Below are 18,900 nucleotides of genomic sequence, written 5' to 3' on the forward strand. Positions count from 1 at the left end.
CCTCCCAGAAGGTCCGAGGTTCCTTCCGTGGGATTCTTGGTTGCCACCCAGACTTTCCGCATGACCCAATCTCCGACTCGGAAAGAGCGGACTTGACCCGGAGTCATAGTACCGAGACGCGTTGTTTGTAGGCTTGCCCGGGTTGGCTTGTGCTCGCGCTCTTCGAGTAAGTCGAGGCTTAGAGCTAGCGCTTCTCATTTGCCTTCTGCGAAGGTTTCCGCTCGTAGGAGGGCTCTCCGATCTCTACCGGGACCATCACCTCAACCGAAAGCCATGGAGAATGGTGTTTCGCTGCCGTTCGGTAAGATGTCCGTATGGCCCATAGCACCTCCTAAGCTTTTCGCCATGCCTTTGGCTTTGTCAAGCGCCGCTTCAACAGCCTTCTGACAATTTTGTTCATGGCTTCGACTGTCTGCTCAATTGGTGGTGTGCCGCAAGCAAAGAACAGTTGATCTTGAGTCGCTTTGCGTAATTGTCGGAAAACTTCCGAATCAAATTGCTGCCGCTATCCGTGGACGATCGCGTAGGGATGCCGAATCGGCAGAAATGTTTGTCCAAACGAAATCCTCGATTCGCTGCCGTTATTGTTGCTAGTTCTTTGGCTTCTACCCATTTGGTGAAGTAGTCTATGGCAACAACAACAGATTTTACCTCGACTTGCCCTCCGGCATCGGACCGATTAGATCCATTCCCATTGGGCGAATGGTCATGGGCTCACGACGGTGATGCGGTGGCTCGGCGGGAATGTGAGGGACACTACCGAACTGTTGGCATTTGTCGCACTTCTTGACTAGTGTGTTGGCATCCCGATGCAGTCGGCCGTAAATAACCTGCCGGAAGACCTTGTGTGCGAGCGATCGGAACTGTAATGGTCCCTACAGACTACCATTGTGGACCTCCCGGGATGTAGTCCCCTTGCTCTTTGGTCGCATTTTAAGCACGGCCGTGTAGCCTCGCTTGTACGTAACATCGCTTGATGACCGTGTGTATCTTGCCGATCGGTAGCGGAGTTTCCGAGCTTGGGATTTGTCGGTAGGAAGGGTTCCGCTTTCAGATAGGCATAGATTGGGGACATCCATGTATCCTCGACCGAACGGTACATACCTCGGCCGCGGTTGTACTTGGTTGGGATAATATCTCCACCGGTACCTTCCTTCCGATCCTCGCTCATTTATTGCCGGGCCAATCGCGAGAGTGCATCGGCATGGCTATTTTCGGACACCGGGATCCGCCGATCTCATAGGCTTCAAATTTCAGAGTAGCCGTGGGCTGCCGATAGATAGGCGGACATGGAGGCATCATTTGCTGCAAAGTCCGCCGCTTATCCGGTTTACTATGAGCCGGGAGTCGCTGTGAATGCCGACCGCCTCGTTATTGGAGGTTGGAAGTTGAATCGGAGGCGACTCGATTTTTCTACCGTCGAGTGGTTAACACTAAGCGGCACCACACCTTGCTGGTTTGCCGAGCCGCCCACATGCGGATCCAGAGAGTGGGCGTGTCGAAACGCTCGTATTCATTTTCTCAGTGCGGTAGGGACGACGCCGGTGACGATGGTTCCGATAAAGCAGGTGTGAGCTCGAGATGAAGTCGGCAACGGCCGGCCTTTTCGCGGCCTTGGTTTGAACTGTATGTCAAACTCCCCAACTCGATTGCCCATTTGACCAATCGGCCGATGTTTCCGGCTTTGGAGCACTGCCGAAGGGGTTCGTCCGTAACCGTGACTTCGTGAGCCGAAGTAGGGACGAAGCTTTGCGCCAAACGACCGCCGCTTAGCCGTTCCAAAGGTGGATACCAAGCTCTGCGCCCGGAGGCCTTGCTGATATAAAAGATTGGTAGCTCCGCCTTCTCCGGCTTCCTTATCAACACCGGTGTTGGATACCGAAAGGTACAAAGAAGAGTACCTCGCCCGCAGTGGTTTTGATAACAATGGTGCTTGGCTCATGTAGTTCTTCAAGTTTTGAAATGCTTGGTCGCATTCGGGAGTCCATGTTATATGATGTTTGCCCCCTTTCAAAGCTTTGAAGAACGGTACGCATTTATCGGTGGCCTTGGAGATGAAGCGTGTCGTCAGCGACACGCCTGAAGGCTCAATGTCCTTCGCGTCTTCGCGCTCCACGTCGATTATGGCTTTTATTTTTCGGATTGGCCTCGATTCCCTTTGACTGATCATGAAACCGAGGAATTTACGGAAGATACACCGCGCACGCGGATTCACCGATTCGGTAGTCCTTTAGAATGCCGAACATGAGGCCAAGTTTTCCAGTGATCCTCGCTTCGGCTCTTTACCAACATGTCGCCAACATAAACCTCCATGATGCCGCCGATGTATTTAGTGAAGATCCGGTTGACGAGCCGCTGGTAAGTTGCCCCGCGTTCTTCAGCCGAAGGCATGACATTGTAGCGATACAAACCGCGATCGCTGATGAATGCCGTATGTTCTCGATCGGCAGGTCCATGAAGATCCGTTGTATCCTCGAATACGCGCCCATGAAGCCGAGCGATTCGTGCCGGCGGTGGCATCGACTAGCCGATCGATCCTCGGTAAAAGCGTCTTCGAGAGGCCTTATTCAGTCGGTATAGTCTTGACACATTCGCCATCCTCCTCGCCTTCCAACCATGACCGAGTTGGCAAGCCACAGTGCGAGCTTTCGATAAAGCCGATGGCTTTGAGTTTGTCAACTCGGCACGACGCTTCATACCGCTTCGCATCGTACGATCGGCGCTTTTGGCCCGATCGTTTGTGGGCGGGAGATGCTTGAGCTTGTGGCGATGACGCCGGTGATATGCGGGCATGTCGCCATAAGACCAGCGAAGACTTCCGCATGCCGCCGTAAGAAGTCGGCGAACCGCCGAGGTCGGGTTCCAGATTGGTGCCAATCTTCACCCACCGATCGGGAAGTCCTTGTTCGTGATTATGGTCTCCACCTCGGCCGGGTGTGCCATTGGCGTTAGGTTTTCTCCCGGTCGTCAATTGGTTCGTTACCGCTCGTAGTCCCAAGAAGGTCATGGCCTCCATTGGCGGTTTCGCTACCGACTTAAGGGCGCGGCATAGCACGTCCGCGGGCCGAGCCGACGCCGGATGGCTCCGCACCGCGTGTCGGGAACTTCATCAGCAACATGTGTGTGGATAGGTGGGCCTTGATCCCGGTGAGCGCCGTTCGCCTATGATGACGTTGTATCGTTGGGCGTCAACAATGAGGAATTGGTCATAGGTCATGGTCTTCCGGGGAGCCATGCCGAAGGCAATGGGTAAACTGATGCTACCGACGGTTGTACCACATCCCGAGAAACGAGGAGAGGCGGATTTGCCGATTGACCATGCTGTCCGCAATCCCGTGCCCTTGAACGATCGGGCAAAGATCACGCTTCACCGAAGCTTCGGTGTCAATTAGCACCCACCCACGCCGTAATCGGCGATCTCGCCCGAATGATCATCGGGTGCGCCGTGGGGTAGATGATTCCCTCCTCCTCTTCTTCACTTTGAATGTGATGGGCTCCCATCCCACCTTCGCAACTTTCGCACCGATCCTCCGCTATGCCGAAAACCGAGGCGATGGGCGGCGCGCAGATATCTTGCTTTCGCCGAAGCGGTTGGAGGGTCCGCCAGTGGGGCCGCCGCTAATCGTGTTGATCATGTTGATCCGCCGATTCGCATTCGTGCCGGCCCGTGGGCGGCCTCGGCAAGGTATCGATCCAACTTCCCTTCCGAATCAGCGCCGACAATTTTCCTTAGACCGATGCGCGTCTTGACAGGTCGCTTCCGCCGTGATATCGGCAGAATTTGCCAAGATCCCGATTATCCTACCGATTGGGCTTCCGCCACGGCCGGATCTGGTCGTGTTCGCTCATTAGAACGGTCTCGCACGCCGTGTTCAGCAGGTGAAGACTTCCGAGCACGATCGTGATTCTAGGGTGCCCTGGTGGTCGCTACGACCGCATTTCCCACGCCCTTTCTTTGAATTTCCCGCAGTTATCCGGCCGTCCCTTCCGCTTGTGTCTCGCCGACGGTTCGTTTCGGCTCGATAGCTTTTGGCCGATTCCCTTCCGAGCCGGGCGCCCGGTTTGGAGTTGAAGTATTCGCCGCATGGATCGCCGCCGCTTCATTAACTATACGTCGCCGATTGCTACGCGTGCACGAGGTGGGCGAGAGGACCGTAGGCTACTCTTGAAGGCGCCATAGGCTGCCCTATCGTCCGCTTCGGGACACCTCGAGTACTGCGTGATCAAGCGCCTGCGTATTCTCGTAGGGGTTCGCCCTCCCGCTGCCGAATTGTGTACGATCATCGGCAGAATACAGACGGTCCGTCTCAATCGCGAAGTGGTTGAGAAGATCTGCTTTAGTTCTTCAAAGGAGTGTACCGCCCCGCCGAGACGGTAGAACCCGATTGCGGCTCCGTAAGGGACGAGGAACAGCAGGCATTGTCCTCGTCCGCTAAGGCCCTTACATCCAACCGCCGATTGGAAAGAGTGAAGGTGCGCGAGGGTCCTCCACACCGTATAGAAGGGTATGCGCAACTACGCACCTCCCCGCTCGTCCGGACCTCTTGATGCGCTTTAAAGGGCGGCCCGGTCGAAGTTTTCCCGTGACACAGATCGGTTCGGCTTCCTCCATCTTCGGATTCTTTGAAAAAGTAGTCGGATGGCGGGTCTCACTGGGACATTCTCGAATCAAAGTCTTCGAAGTTTTCCTGACTTGGCGATCTCGCTTTGAGTACTCGGGAGCTCGAACGTGAGCTCGATCGGTGTCCCCGTGGGGATGTACTCATCGCCGATTCTCGCGCCAATCCAAACCCCGAGCCCTCCGGCGGGCGACTTGTCCCCAAGACCTCATCCGAGTCTCTGTTGGCGCTTTAGTCCGATTGGGGACCTATGCCGCTCGGTATCCTTCTTGTCGCTGATCCGATGACGACAATCGGTGTATACCTTCTTCGATGCGTGCGGTTGGCCTGGGTGCCGGACTACACCGCTTGGAAGGCGCGGCGCTGTTTTGCTCTGCTTTCCCTTCTTCGCGGCCGGGTCCACGACTGGAAGATTCGGTGGTCCGAACGTTTTGCGTTCCTCGGCGATTAAGCAATCATGGGTTTCGTCCACTTTGGACGAGAGGAGATTGTTACGCTCTTGAGTTTAGCCATCTCCTTCGGAGGAGGTCATCCGAGCCAAAAGCTCGTCGACCGCGGTCGAGCGCAGGGATTACCGGGAGTGCTAGGTGCGGCGGGCTTGCTCCACTTGGCATACCGTCACGGTAATCCATCCTCCGATAGGAACTGTTGTCCCGAAGTGGTTCCCATTTGTTTTGTTTAGGAATTGTAGGTCGATTATATCGATTTCCCACAGACGGCGCTAATCGCTGGCGCAAAAAATGGTTCTCGCACTTTCCGCGCAACTTAGTGATTAAGTCTCTTGATCCGATGTCCTCTTGGGTGTGCGATCCGTAAGATAGCAAACACACGGTAAATCTAGGGCACCGGTGGTACCGGCCAAGGCTCTCCGATGCTTAAGTAAGGCACGGATTTAGTAAGTTTTAATCGCAGATCAACAGCGGTATGCCGTAAGTTCCGATTCCTTACCTTCAGCCGTGATAGGTGTCCCTTTATAGGCCTTGGGAGGTGTGCAATTTGTCTAGAGTTTCGATGTGGGACTCAGGGCGTCAATCGTGAGCCGCCACGCGCAGGTGGGCATGGTTGCCTAATGTTGTGATCGGTAGGTCTAGTACAGAAGGTGAGTGCCGAAGGCACACGTAGCCCTCGGAATAGTCCACGTGGTTGATGTTCATTGGGTGTTCATTTTGGTATAAACAATTTTATTGTCCAAAAATCGCTAGCCGTTGGATTAAAATTTGGAATCAAATCGAGCGGGGGATCGCCACGTGGCTTCCACCCGCTGTGGTGGCGTCGGATGCGGTTCGCGTTAGCGCGCGCAATGCACGCGCGCAACGTTAAAAATTTGAATAACGCGTGACGACGCTGCCGACGTCATGACGCCAACTCCACCGAGTTTTGGACTTGGGGCGAAAGTTGCCGCCAGCCGGTTGGTGGGTCCCACACTTCGGGCCAGGCTTCGCCGCTAGAACCATTTTTTTGGCTTTTTCCCCCCTCCCCTCGGGGTGGGCTGCATGGTTGGACTTGCTCTAATAGTTTGCTTTTGCCCATTCAACTGACGTGGAATTGGGGCATGCACATTTTGGCCAACCTCACACCACAACCCTACAAAATTGTTATTAATGGTGAATTGGCTGCATTTGCTTTCAGGTCGTGCAAAAATATGCAGAGCACTGGTTTGGTTTGTGTCAGTTGGAAAACTAGTGGATACCCACATTGGGAACCACAACTACCAAGCGTTTAGCCAACAACACTTGTATCATAATTAGAATCTTAATTAGTTTGCATTTCATGTCCAACCGGGTTCAAGTTGGTCCATTTTCAATCGCTTGAACCTTGACCTCTCTCCTCTCACACTCTTTCACCAAAGCAATAATTGAGTACCAAATGTTACATGCTGTAGTTTTCCTTGAGCAATTAGCAATATTTCCTCTTTTTGCTTTTTGACCTGCTGCTTTCTCATCAAGTGTTACGCCTTGTTGATTTTGTTAAACAATATCTATTCAAGGCCAACATGGTCTAACTTGCAAACAAGAGGTCACTATCGCTTGCACTGAAAAAAACAATACCTATTTAAGTTTCAACTTTTGGAGTTTTGAGATCCAATATGTGATTAGAATTTTACTGCATCTGCTAGTTATCCAAAGTGCGGTTTGTAGTTGCTGTTGGAAAAGTTCTGCAGGCCAGGAATGGTCTTGGCTTGGCCTAGCTTGGGCTTCAAACTTGAAAATATCAAAAAACAAAAGCAGAAAATATGTTGTTAATTGCAAAGATACAAAAGGATGAGGTGGAGATGCAGGGTATCGAACCCTGTACCTCTCGCATGCAAAGCGAGCGCTCTACCATTTGAGCTACATCCCCATTTGATATGTCATATATATATTAGGTGTTAATATTTCGTCCTAGAAATTGGGCCTCGAAAGGCAGTGGCAGTGTTTTTAAATGTTTGATAGTAAATGGGCCGGTCTAGCCCAGAGCGCTTCAAGTTTTGAAAAACCGGTCGACTCGGAAGGGACCAATCCAGATCAGTTGTGCGGGGACGCTGGATAAGGCAAAAGGCAGAAAAACCTCATCTTCGTCTTTGGGGATAACACAGAAAGAAAGAACTGAAGACGAAGAAGAAGAAGAAGAAGGCGGCAAAAGAATGGCTTCAATAACAGCAATGTCATTGTCACCTTGCCTTTCAAGTAGAGGCATACAGCAAGCCTCCACACCTTCTGCTTCTCTTACATTCCGCACTGGGTCAAGAACCAGGAAGAGCTCTGTGTCTCTCAACGCTGCCACTCCTCGTTCTTCGTTGCTTCACTGCTCCTTCGTCCCTTCATCCTCTCTCTCTTTCCCTTCCTCGTTTTCAGGTAACAAAGTTTGATGCTTGAATTACTTGGTTTCTCTTTTTGCCCAAGATTGTGAATTGATGCAAATTTTGTTGAAATTTCTCTCTTAAGTTCAAATTGTGGGATTTTTTGTGTCCTAACTTGTGATGGGTCTTCTTAGTTTATGAATTTGGACAGACATTGGCATTCCTCTGTTTGTTTGAAATTTTGTTGATTTTTGGTTTGGTCAGAGCTTCATGAACGGAAGTTTCTTGCTTATAGGCTTAAAATTAGAGCAGTTTTTCTTAGTAAAGCAACATAAGTACTTCAATTGGCAATCAAAATATGCCATGCAGCTTAGTGAATTAGAGAAAGGAATGGTTAGACATTTTGGTAGGTTTTTCTAGATGAATATATGAGTACTTTGTTGGTCTCTCAGGATACCAATATTGCATTTGTAATGTAGTGATTATAAATGATAATACTATGTCATTTTCCTCCTAGGAAAGGCCTTGATCTAAAATTGATTTTTTTCAACTTGAAGGTTTATCTCTTGGGTTGGATTTGAGTTCTACTATTGGGGTTGGAAGAAGAAGAGGCTCTGGCTTAGTGGTGAGGGCTGGGAAGGCTGCTCTGTGTCTAACCAAGAGAAATAGGTCCCGGAAATCTTTGGCTCGAACTCATGGCTTCCGCAGACGCATGAGAACCACTGGTGGTAGAGCAATGTTGAAGCGCCGACGTGCTAAGGGACGGAAGATCCTCTGCACGAAGACCAATCCCAACAGTGGAAAACGTGCCTGATTGTGTTTTTTCGCATCCAGTTTATCAGGTAAATGAAATGAAATGAAATGTAATGATGTCTACTAGCTGGTTCTTGTGAACATTGGCAGAATTTCAAACTTATTTCACATGATATCCCTTCTGTATTGTTTCAATCAGAAAGGCTTTTGTTTGTCCGAGCCCATTTTGCATATTCACTGTGTCCTGTTAATTTTATTGTCTGAATTTGTTCTTAGTTATGCCAATAAATGTATCAGAACCCAAATGGAAGGCTCACTCTTAATAGGGGCTCCAAAAACCTGGTGATTGCTTGTAATGCCATATTGTTTTGTTGTTACACTTCACACGTATGTGCAGATCTTGTCAAGAGTACATTAGCTAGTACAAGATGGGGCATTTTCACAACCAATAATAGTAATTCTGCATAAATATGAAAAAGGAGAATCTGGTAGTCTTGGGTTCGGTCTACAGCTATAGGTGAAGTCGACAAGATTTTATAGTTACATGACAATAAGCATATAATTCAGAAAGCCTTGTTGATGGAAAGCTTTCTGAGCAAGGCCACAAACACCTTCTGGGGCATCCTCATGCCGAGAGACTTCTCCTGTGGCGGCAATGGCAACGCAGGTTGTGCGGATACAGCCTTGAGTTGGTCGATTTCGCTATTGGGAGGCACCTCTCTTCATGACCAGAAGTTCCATCCAGACTCTGGTATGGGTAACTGTCTTTAGTGCATTGCTAGGTGGATCAGTCGGCCATACTTTTGCATATTAGCCTTCTTTATCCTTTGTTTTTCTTAGTTATTTTCAACAAGAAAAAAGCCGTACCTACCAACATATGCAACATCATCGTACAAAAAAACTGTCATCAAACATTGAATAATGACATGACAATAAGCTAACATACATAATTCACAAAGCCTGGCTGGTCTGGCCCTGGCCCTAGTCCCGGTCCCTCCTACTACTTATTCGAGATAATTAAGGACGACTATACTCTTCTAAGCCGACTTAGCCGAGTGAGCGTGATAGGGCAAAGAAGTCTTAACCTAGAATATGACTTAGATGAGTCAAATCAAACAGCAAATAATAAAACAAAATTATACAATATTTGTCCAGGCAAATAGTATCGAGGGTTTATATAGAAGATGATCAGCATATGTTTGCATGTGTACTGCACACAGTGATGATGTAAGTGGCCGAATTGGGAAGGGAACTAAATTCCAGGCACGTTCCTTCTAGAAGTTGATATGTTGTCTTGTGGAAAATTAAGAAGTCCAACTTGAGCATGCAGCCAAGTCCTAACAATTTGTGAATTCTTAATTCGCTACCGTGTTGGTCTAGAATTCTGGATTAATTTGGTCATCAAACTTTCACATCGAGCTAGCACAATCCAGTCCTTGATGTGAATTTGATGTTCAAGAATGCTAAATCGTTGCAGTTGCTGTCTAACTCAGATTTGCAAAACTAGTGGTGCTGCAATGCAAGCTTCCAACGTTCATTTTGTTGCAAATGGTAGGCTCTAAAGGGATGATGATGTGTGTAGAGGATTTCAATTATATTGAACTAATATCATGACCTTGAAAAGAAAAGAAAAAAAACCTAGTATCACGACTTATGTTTGATGAATTTATAAATATTTGGAGTGGACTTATTACATTATACACCAATTTTTGAATACCAACTTATGCAGTAGTGTTATTTATCGCATTACATATTACTTATTATATCAATCTAATGCACTACATACATAGATTACTAAGTAAAAGGACACAAAAACACACTTTTAACAAGGGCTCCAGAGAAACCTGGAGACTAATTGCATGTATTAAGCCGATACGGGCATTTTCACAGCCAATCATTAATGATAATACACTCACTTAGATATGGATTCTATAGCCTATATAAATATATATAGATTACGCAGTCGGATAGCTAGCCAGCTGAGCAAGGCCACAGACACCTTCCTCAATGAGACTTGATTTGTTATTTTTTTCTATTCGGCAAAGACCAATGAGACTTTTGAGGTCTTCCCTGCCAAATGGGAAAAAACCAGAGAAAAAAGAGACTTGATTTGTTATTTTTTTCTATTCGGCAAAGACCAATGAGACTTTTGAGGTCGTCGGTCCTGTAATCCATCGTAATTTATGCATAATAAGACTTTGGGCAGTTTGGCGGAATGAATAGGAGTACAAGTAGTAACCCATGTTATTAGTTCTTGAGTCTCAATTTCATCAAGTAGAGGAATTATATAGAACATTAAACCATATAGGCATTTTCACAGCCATTGATAATACATTCACTTCGATATGGATTCCATAATAGCCTATATAAATATATATAGATTATGCAGTCGGATAGGAAGCATACTGAGCAAGGCCACAGACACCTTCTGGGGCACCAGCATCCCTAAGAATTTTCATATAGCCATTTTCACCCCAGCTTTCACCCCATTGATTCTTGAGTAACCAATACTTAATGCCGTCCTCAGTCATCCCGTACCCAACGACGGTAACAGCATGGGTCGTTTTCGTCCCACAATCTGTGGGCGAGAAGACCCCACTTTGGTAATTCATAAACTCCGCCCCGGAACCATCGATGATTATTGAGACTGGCTGCCTGGACACAGCCTTGAGTAGGTCTTCTTCACTATTTTCAGGCACCTTTTCATAACCAGTGATCTGGACAGCAGGCTGATTAGCGTTACATGTTCCCTCCACAGCCTGGTACGGGTAGTTTTCTTCGCTGGCAATTCCTCCGTTTTGTTGGATGTATTGAAAGGAACTAGTCATGAAACCACCATCGCAGCCTTTGTTGCCATAGCTGCTGGTACAGTCCAGAAGTTGTTGCTCGGACAGTGAGATCAGTTCCCCAGTTTGGATTTGGTTAATCCCTTCCACTGCTGCCACTGCAGAAAATGCCCAGCAACAGCCTACATATATAATACAAAAACAAAAACATCAATACTTAGTAAAGAATATGGATGAGTTAAGAAGGTAATTAATATAAGGAAGGTGGATCTCTTAATTACCACAGCGTAATTGATTCTTTATGGGGGTGACAGCTCCTTTCTCCCTCCAGTCAATGCTAGGCGGAACATCAGTCGGGCTGAGGTCTTTGTACCTGAAAGATATGTTTGCGGATGAGGTTGATTCAGTGGCCCTTTTGTATCCAGTACGCTGCCGGAGGAATTCTTCATCGCTCAAATCAGAATGTTCATTCAGTCCTAACTTGTAAGTCTTGTTCCCTTCAGAGTTGAACTGCTCCACAAACTGCAAGTTCTTCTTGAATATGGCGAAACGCCTTTCCTTCTCTGCATTGTCCTCATAAACACGGTCATACTTTGTCATCCATTGATCATGTTTTGCAGCAAAGGAAGCTTCGGACAGTGTGCGGGATGTGGCTTGAGATGCCAAAGTCCCCAAGACGATGAATATGGCAATGACCACAAGGTTTTTCTCAAGAGCCATTGTTCGCAAAGTATAATATTGGCTTAGATTTTTAGTGATATTGGAAAGCTTAGCTAGCTGTGAAGAAGCAAAGCATACGATCGTGGGTTTATATAGAGGATGATCAGCGTGTTTGCATGTGAACACAGTGTTCATGTTATTAGCGGAATTGGGAAGGCAGCGAAATTTCCAGGCACGTACGTAGCCGAATACTATTAAGTTGATATTTTGTTTTGTTTGTGGAAAATTGACGCATAGTAATGAAGGCATAATAGTAAGTCACAGGGGTGGCCCTGAGGGTGTGCAAGTGGTGCCACCGCACAGGGCCCCTGATTTTGAGGGCCCCAATTTTTTTTTATGTATATAATATATGTAGAGTGCTACTATTTTCACCCACCTGTCCTATTTTTCAACCCACCTTATTTTAAAAAATTTAAAGGCAAATTTATCCCTTTGTAAACGACTTCTAAAACCCTAAAAATAAATTTTAAAAATAAAATAAATTTTTTCTTTTAACTCTCCATATTCTTTCCATCTTCCTGACCTCAACAAATTTAGCGAGCACTGATCTACCCATCCCAATCCTTTGAAAAGTAAAAAAAAAAAAATCAAATCAAATTCTCAACTCCACCTTTAATATTGTGGCTGGGTTGGTGGGTGTTGATAATAGAGGCCAAATTGTCCTTTAATTTTATTCTATTTAAAAGATTTTTTAGTCTGATTAACCCACATGCGGGTCCTTATTCCATATAACATCACTTCAATTAAAATCCATTGTAGTCTTGTTGGTCGTGTGTTGTTGTGGTGGTGGTGTCGTGGTCGTGAAGCCACCAGCACTGCTAAGGGGTTGATGAGAATATTAATATGGTAGGGTAAGGTCGTGATGTTGAAAACACACGAAGAAGATGAAGAAATTTTTTTTTTTTTGGGTTAAAATTTTTATGTTTTTAACTTGGAGTTGATGGTGTTTGGTTGAATTAATAATTAAAGGGTATTTTAGGAATAATGGTGGGTGGAAAAGTAGGATTTTATTTTTTCAAATTTACATAGTGGGTGAGAAAATAGGACAGGTGGGTGGAAATAGCAACACTCCATATGTATAACAAATGTTATATATATACAGAGTGAGCAAATTGTTGACACAAGACGTTTCTAGTTGTGTTGGTTTGTTGGGCCTCAACTTCTATTGAGGGCTCGACTTCAAAACTTGCTTGTGTTAAAGGCTTGTCCGATGTCAACACCAACATTCAATATCCAATCTAGTTTCACAACCACAAACTGAAATAATAAATACTCGATCACAAGGAATTAGTCAGTAATTATGCTCAGATATTCATTTTCGCAAAAATAATGCATCCAACTAAGTCAACCAAAATAATTGCATCAAATTAATGATGGTGGAATTAGTCAGTAATTATGCTCAGATATTCATTTTCGCAAAAATAATGCATCCAACTAAGTCAACCAAAATAATTGCATCAAATTAATGATGGTCTTGGAATATTGATACAAAATAAATTAGGTGTTAAAAAATATTTAATATCTGAATATGATCTATGATGACAAAGACTCATCGTCACAATCATTGTGATTATTCAAAAGATGTAACATCTCTGACCCAATTTAATCGATTTAATCCCATTTAATTCTTTTGTGAAATTTCAATTTTGTCCTTGGGAATAGGGGTACTTTGGTCACTTTAAGAAAAAAACATTCATTGTATGGCATTACGTAATGGTGTAAGTTTGTGTTAGCTTATGTGAGGCCCTAATTTAAGGTTCGCACAGGGCCTTCAAAATCTCAAGACCGGCCCTGGTAAGTCATGGAGGCATAATTGGCGCAAATCATCATTCACCCGACGTCTATGGAGGTACAATTGGAGCAAATCATAATGTATGAAAAGAGTCTTAGCTAAGCATGGCCAGTTTGGAAATGCTTTTAGATAATAGAAAAGTTGATATATATCCAAATTTCCATCCAGAAGTTGGGTTTAATCCTCGGATTTTGTGACTTTGATACAAGTCCTTTGACTTTTGTGCCACATAGGATTACATTCTTTTTTAAATATTGTATGATGTGATCTTTTTATTTTTATATTTTTAAAATCACTTTTGGTTCCAATATTGCCCATTATCTTAGATTACTTACCTTAATGAGATAATTAGCCAATATTATATTTCTTTCCTTATCCAATTTACCCTTGAGCACATAAAATGTAAGAAATAATGAAGTTATTAATTGCAGCAAATTTTTATGGTGGTTTTATAATAAATTACTAAATTTATGGTAAGTAAAGCACCTAATTAGGAAGACTTTTTTCTTTTTAAATGTTATACATTGACATAAGAAAGAAATAATGGAGTGAGTTTGACAGACCGTCCAATTTCCTAACCCGAGATTTAACCTCGGAGACCCGCATCACCCCATGCCGGGTTCACTCCTTAAATCTATGTCCTCGCTTTACAGAGAGGATTAGGGCACGAGACCTCCTGCCAAATTTCGTGAGTCTCCCCATAAATTGAACATTTCCCCAAAATTTCCACCTGCATAAAACACATTTATAACCCAAATGCCAGCATGCACAATATAATCTCATGCAATTTACAAAAATGGCCTTCGGCCTTCAAATGATTTTAGCAAGACTGCCCACAAAGTTCTTAAAATAACTTAATGCATCAAACATGCATATAACAACTTCAAAATCTAAAACGCACACCTTCACTTGCTCAGTCCACAGGACGAGTCTCAATTCAACCAAGTTTTGGGACCAACAACGAGGTCCAAACCAATCCCAATAAGACCACCTAAGTGGGGTCTAATCTGTGGCTGCACCTAGTAACTTCAGCTCGCCACGACTTCTTGAGGATCAAGCCACACGTAGCTCTTTCCTAACTATCCTGGCTCCTAATATCAAAAAAACCATTAACACCACACAATTACATACATTCAAATATTTATCAATCACAACCCATCAAACACAATCACAATATCACCCTTCATACGACGGGACGCACCCGGCCTCGTATGGGGCCTGTCAACACGCCGGCTAATCCAAAGACGCGCGACGACCACCTGGGGCTGGCTACATTCTCACCACCTCACACAACCATACCTCCTCATACGTCCGGGACGTACCCGCCACGATGGGTCCGCATCAACACGGCTAATCCAAAGTCGCGTGCGACCTCACACCGGGCACGGCTACATTCTCACCATCCCGGCTGGCTACATTCTCACCACCATCACATAATCACATCTCCTCATACGCCGGACGCACCGCCACGTGTGGGTCCGCAACACGCCGGCTAATCCAAAGACGCGCGTGCGACCTCCTGGGCTCGGCTACATTCTCACCGCCGCTACATTCTCACCACCATCACATAATCACATCTCCTCATACGCGGGACGCACCCGCCACGTATGGGGTCCGCAACACGCGGCTAATCCAAAGACGCGTGCGACCTCACACCGGGCTGGCTACATTCTCACCAGCCGGGCTACATTCTCACCAGCCATCACATAATCACATCTCCTCATACGTCCGGACGCACCCGCCACGTGATGGGTCCGCCAACACGCCGGCTAATCCAAAGACGCGCGTGCGACCTCACCGGGCTCGCTACATTCTCACCCCTCAACACGTTCACAATATGGGGAGGTACGTGGGGTAGTGCGTATAGCACTGTAAGCTAACATTCAATCGCTTTATTTACCTTTATACATCCACACAATTAATTATAGAAAATATAATTTCTAATCTTATATAAGTCTCTACAAATAAAGCCTTTCATAAACTCCCCCATTTAAATTCACTAATTTATATCTTAAGCTCACGGTCTCCTTTTCACTCAACAACGCTCGAGACCTGTCACTAAGGTCATTCTAGCCCTCCTGGGATGGTAGAACTACAAGGAAAGTCTAGCGGTCAACCCAGGGTCAAACTACCCAAACTTGGTCAAACGGGCCCGCGGGGCCCACGACCTCCAAATTTCGATCCGAAAGTTCCTATAGGTTCTACAAGGTCTAGGACACACGTCCTGCAAGTTTGGTCCAGATCGGACGGTCGGATCGCTCACGATCGCACGATCGGACGGTCGCTAAAACCCTAACCCTAGGGTTAGCATTTCTGGAGTATCCGGGACTCCATTTTACGATCCGTCGAATCCTACATGATCCTGGAAATACCCAGATCAACATATTATAATTTCAGGACCATCCAACGGTCCAAACCTAGCGAACCCGAAAATGCGCGATATGCGATATCCGTTCGAACTCTAACGGTATCCAAAATGAGATCCGAGCACACCTACGCGCTCGTGACATCGAGTGGATCACAATGGGACAAAAATGCCCTCACTACGGTGCCCACGCGCCGCCACACGCGCCGGCGCGTGGGTGTCTAAAGCGATATCGCATCGCCGGAAATCCTCCAAATCGTGAGCCAAGACTCCTACCCTAGGTAATACACCTAATTTGGAGTCACTTTTGTTCTTGGACATACCCCAAAAACTGACCGGAAGTGGCCGGAATCGCGATCGCAAAACTGGCCGAATTTCAACTCGTAGATCGAGCTACCTAGCCTCAAAATTTATGAAATCCTACCCAACCATCAGCTAGAGCATGCAGAAGGGATGAATTTCCATACCTTGATTGCCAAAAATGGCGGCCGGACGACGGAGAACGGCCGCGGTTTACTGTCAAAACCGCGCTTTCTCCTCGTTTCCGCGGCTCAAGGCGAGACCCTACTGGGTAGGAAGAGGACGGCGTCATTTTAGTCTGTCCCAGTCGACTTTGGTGGCGGACGAGAGCGGTGGCCAAAACGTGGCGGCCTCCATTGCGGTCGCGAACCAGCGGAGGGAGAAGGAGAGACACGCGGAGAGAGAGAGAGACAGACGGGGCATTTCCGTCTTTTAACCAAAAATTCATTTTCCAAATATTTACGATTATGCCACTGAGCTTCACTTGACCATATCTCTCTCGTTACAACTCCGATTCGAGCTCACTACGTGTCTACGGACTCATCTCACCGTGCTCTACGCAACGGTACAACCAAAATTCCCAAATTCCTTCCGGGTAAGAAAATGACCAAAATACCCTTATCCCACGGGTAATTTCTCAATTCCACTTAAATTAATTAAACATTGAATAAATTTGGGGTCGGGGTGTTACATACTACCCCCCTTATAAAAATTTCGTCCCAAATTTCATACTGTCATTCCAAAAGGTGTGGGTACTGGGCCCGCATCTACTACTCGGGTTCCCATGCTTCATCCTCCACAACCAGGTTGACAGCCAAGCCATTAGCTCTATCCAAACAAGCAGAGGAAGAGAAGTCTCTTTCTTCCACTAGGAACATCCTTTAATAGCTGCTGTAATGCTTAATCTTCCTCTGAAAGCTAAACGCTTCCATTTGTGATTTGATTCTCTTCCATCTCTCCCATGAAGAGAATCCAAACTCTTTGACTTATTGATATCTTCCTTCTTTCTTTAGAATCAATAAGCAATATTGCCAACACGATTCTTTGAAAGGGATGTCAGAAAGGGTCATTTTTACCGAATTGTAATCATCATCTTCCTCTCTCTACCATGACCCATTTCTGATTCCGATAAAGATTTCTGCTCAAACGTGCTCACATGAGGTGAGACCCCAAAGCATTCTCTTCATCTCCACGGTAAGTTCACCCAATCCATCTAGGTCTCATTCGTGGATTTGACTGGAGTATTCCCACCACACACGAGCCTCCTTCTATAAGAGGATACGGCTATCTAAATCTTTTTCCACACTTGTGGTTTCGATTATACTAAAGCCGTTCTTCAGATCATGAATCTAGTGATTCAATCTTCGAGAATTCACTCTTCTCAAAGAAAGGTTGAGCTCTTAATATCTTCGACTTCGTGCTCACTGCACACAATCGAGAATTAGCAACATGTTCAGGCAATGGAGGATCTCTAGAAACGAGTTTATCAACTCCATGCCCTCCTGCCCATAAGAACTCAACAACCTCTGTCTGTGGTAAAGCTCTAGCTCTACTTCTGCCTCAACGGCCTTTGTACCTTTCTTCTTTCTCTTTCCCTATTGGTTCCCTTTCCAGAGGGGTAGACAGAAGTGATCCAAGTCGCCGGTCAAACTCCCAATGGCCGGACTTCCAAGAAATTTTGGAGTTCATATTCACTGCGTGAGAGAGCAAGGAAAAAGAACCTTGAGGTTTCACTCCACCAATTGCGACATTCAAGCCCACGCGAGTGAGATGATACTCCACCCAACACTACTACTTCTCACTTTAATATGTCACGACCCTCCTTGGTCGGACTCACAACTCCTTCACTCCCTTGTAACTTGTCTTATCACCTTTCTCTGACGATTTCATCTCGTCTCAGCGGATTCAATACTTTCAGCCCTTCCATTTTCCTTATACATAGGATATTGAGATGTGACAATTTGGATAGACACGTTTCTAGGAACGTGACACCCTTCAGCGTACTCATCAATATCCTAAATCCATCCATATTCAACAGTCCTCCGCGTCGAGCGATGACGCCCCGTGACGGAACCCATCATAATCCCACAACTTAAGGATGCACACACAAGGTGCGGGGTCCACAAGAAGTTGAACCTAAGCTTTGATACCAAGCTGACAGGGACCCGTCCCGAATTTCCCGAACCCGAGATTTAACCTGCGGAGACCCGACATCACCCCATGCCGGGTTCTACTCCTTCAATCTATGTCCTCGCTACGAGAGGATTAGGGCACGAGACCTCTGCGAAATTTGCAGAGTCTCCCCTAAATTGAACATTTCCCCAAAATTTCCACCTGCATAAAACACATTTATAACCCAAATGCCAGCATGCACAATATAATCTCATGCAAGTTACAAAAATGGCCTCCGGCCTTCAAATGATTCTAGCAAGACTGCCCACAAAGTTCTTAAAATAACTTAATGCATCAAACATGCATATAACAACTTCAAAATCTAAAACGCACACCTTCACTTGCTCAGTCCACAGGACGAGTCTCAATTCAACCAAGTTTTGGGACCAACAACGAGGTCCAAACCAATCCCAATAAGACCACCTAAGTGGGGTCTAATCTGTGGCTGCACCTAGTAACTTCAGGTGCCTACGCACTTCATCGAGGGATCAAGCCACACGTAGCTCTTTCCTAACTATCCTGGCTCCTAATATCAAAAAAACCATTAACACCACACAATTACATACATTCAAATATTTATCAATCACAACCCATCAAACACAATCACAATATCA

At 46.0% G+C, this 18,900-nt stretch overlaps 2 protein-coding genes and 1 non-coding gene across 3 annotated transcripts; 1 reads left to right on the forward strand and 2 right to left on the reverse strand.

Moving 5' to 3' along the window:
* Positions 1 to 6,886: 6,886 nt before the first annotated feature.
* On the reverse strand, positions 6,887 to 6,959 carry TRNAA-UGC (transfer RNA alanine (anticodon UGC)). Its single transcript has one exon. It is a non-coding gene; the product is annotated as a tRNA-Ala (tRNA).
* Positions 6,960 to 7,120: 161 nt separating this feature from the next.
* On the forward strand, positions 7,121 to 8,382 carry LOC148918431 (large ribosomal subunit protein bL34c-like). Its single transcript, XM_089047806.1, has 2 exons — positions 7,121 to 7,453; positions 7,956 to 8,382. Exons 1-2 carry the CDS (start codon positions 7,243 to 7,245, stop codon positions 8,210 to 8,212), a joined length of 468 nt encoding a protein of 155 aa, XP_088903932.1. The 5' UTR covers positions 7,121 to 7,242; the 3' UTR covers positions 8,213 to 8,382.
* Positions 8,383 to 10,371: 1,989 nt separating this feature from the next.
* LOC148918432 (senescence-specific cysteine protease SAG39-like) lies at positions 10,372 to 11,768 on the reverse strand. Its single transcript, XM_089047807.1, has 2 exons — positions 11,219 to 11,768; positions 10,372 to 11,119 (listed from the first exon to the last, which is right to left on the reverse strand). Exons 1-2 carry the CDS (start codon positions 11,655 to 11,657, stop codon positions 10,533 to 10,535), a joined length of 1,026 nt encoding a protein of 341 aa, XP_088903933.1. The 5' UTR covers positions 11,658 to 11,768; the 3' UTR covers positions 10,372 to 10,532.
* Between the last annotated feature and the right edge of the window lie 7,132 nt (positions 11,769 to 18,900).

Source organism: Prunus mume, linkage group LG3 (assembly GCF_029339155.1).
Source record: "Prunus mume cultivar Tortuosa linkage group LG3, ASM2933915v1, whole genome shotgun sequence".
Lineage (NCBI taxonomy): Eukaryota > Viridiplantae > Streptophyta > Magnoliopsida > Rosales > Rosaceae > Prunus > Prunus mume.

Excerpts from the sequence above, each read along its gene's own strand:
- LOC148918431 (XM_089047806.1), top strand. The coding sequence starts at position 7,243 with ATGGCTTCAATAACAGCAATGTCATTGTCACCTTGCCTTTCAAGTAGA. Across the intron at positions 7,454-7,955 it reads TTTCCCTTCCTCGTTTTCAG|GTTTATCTCTTGGGTTGGAT; the intron begins GTAACAAAGTTT and ends TTCAACTTGAAG.
- LOC148918432 (XM_089047807.1), bottom strand. The coding sequence starts at position 11,657 with ATGGCTCTTGAGAAAAACCTTGTGGTCATTGCCATATTCATCGTCTTG. Across the intron at positions 11,120-11,218 it reads AAAGAATCAATTACGCTGTG|GCTGTTGCTGGGCATTTTCT; the intron begins GTAATTAAGAGA and ends TTATATATGTAG.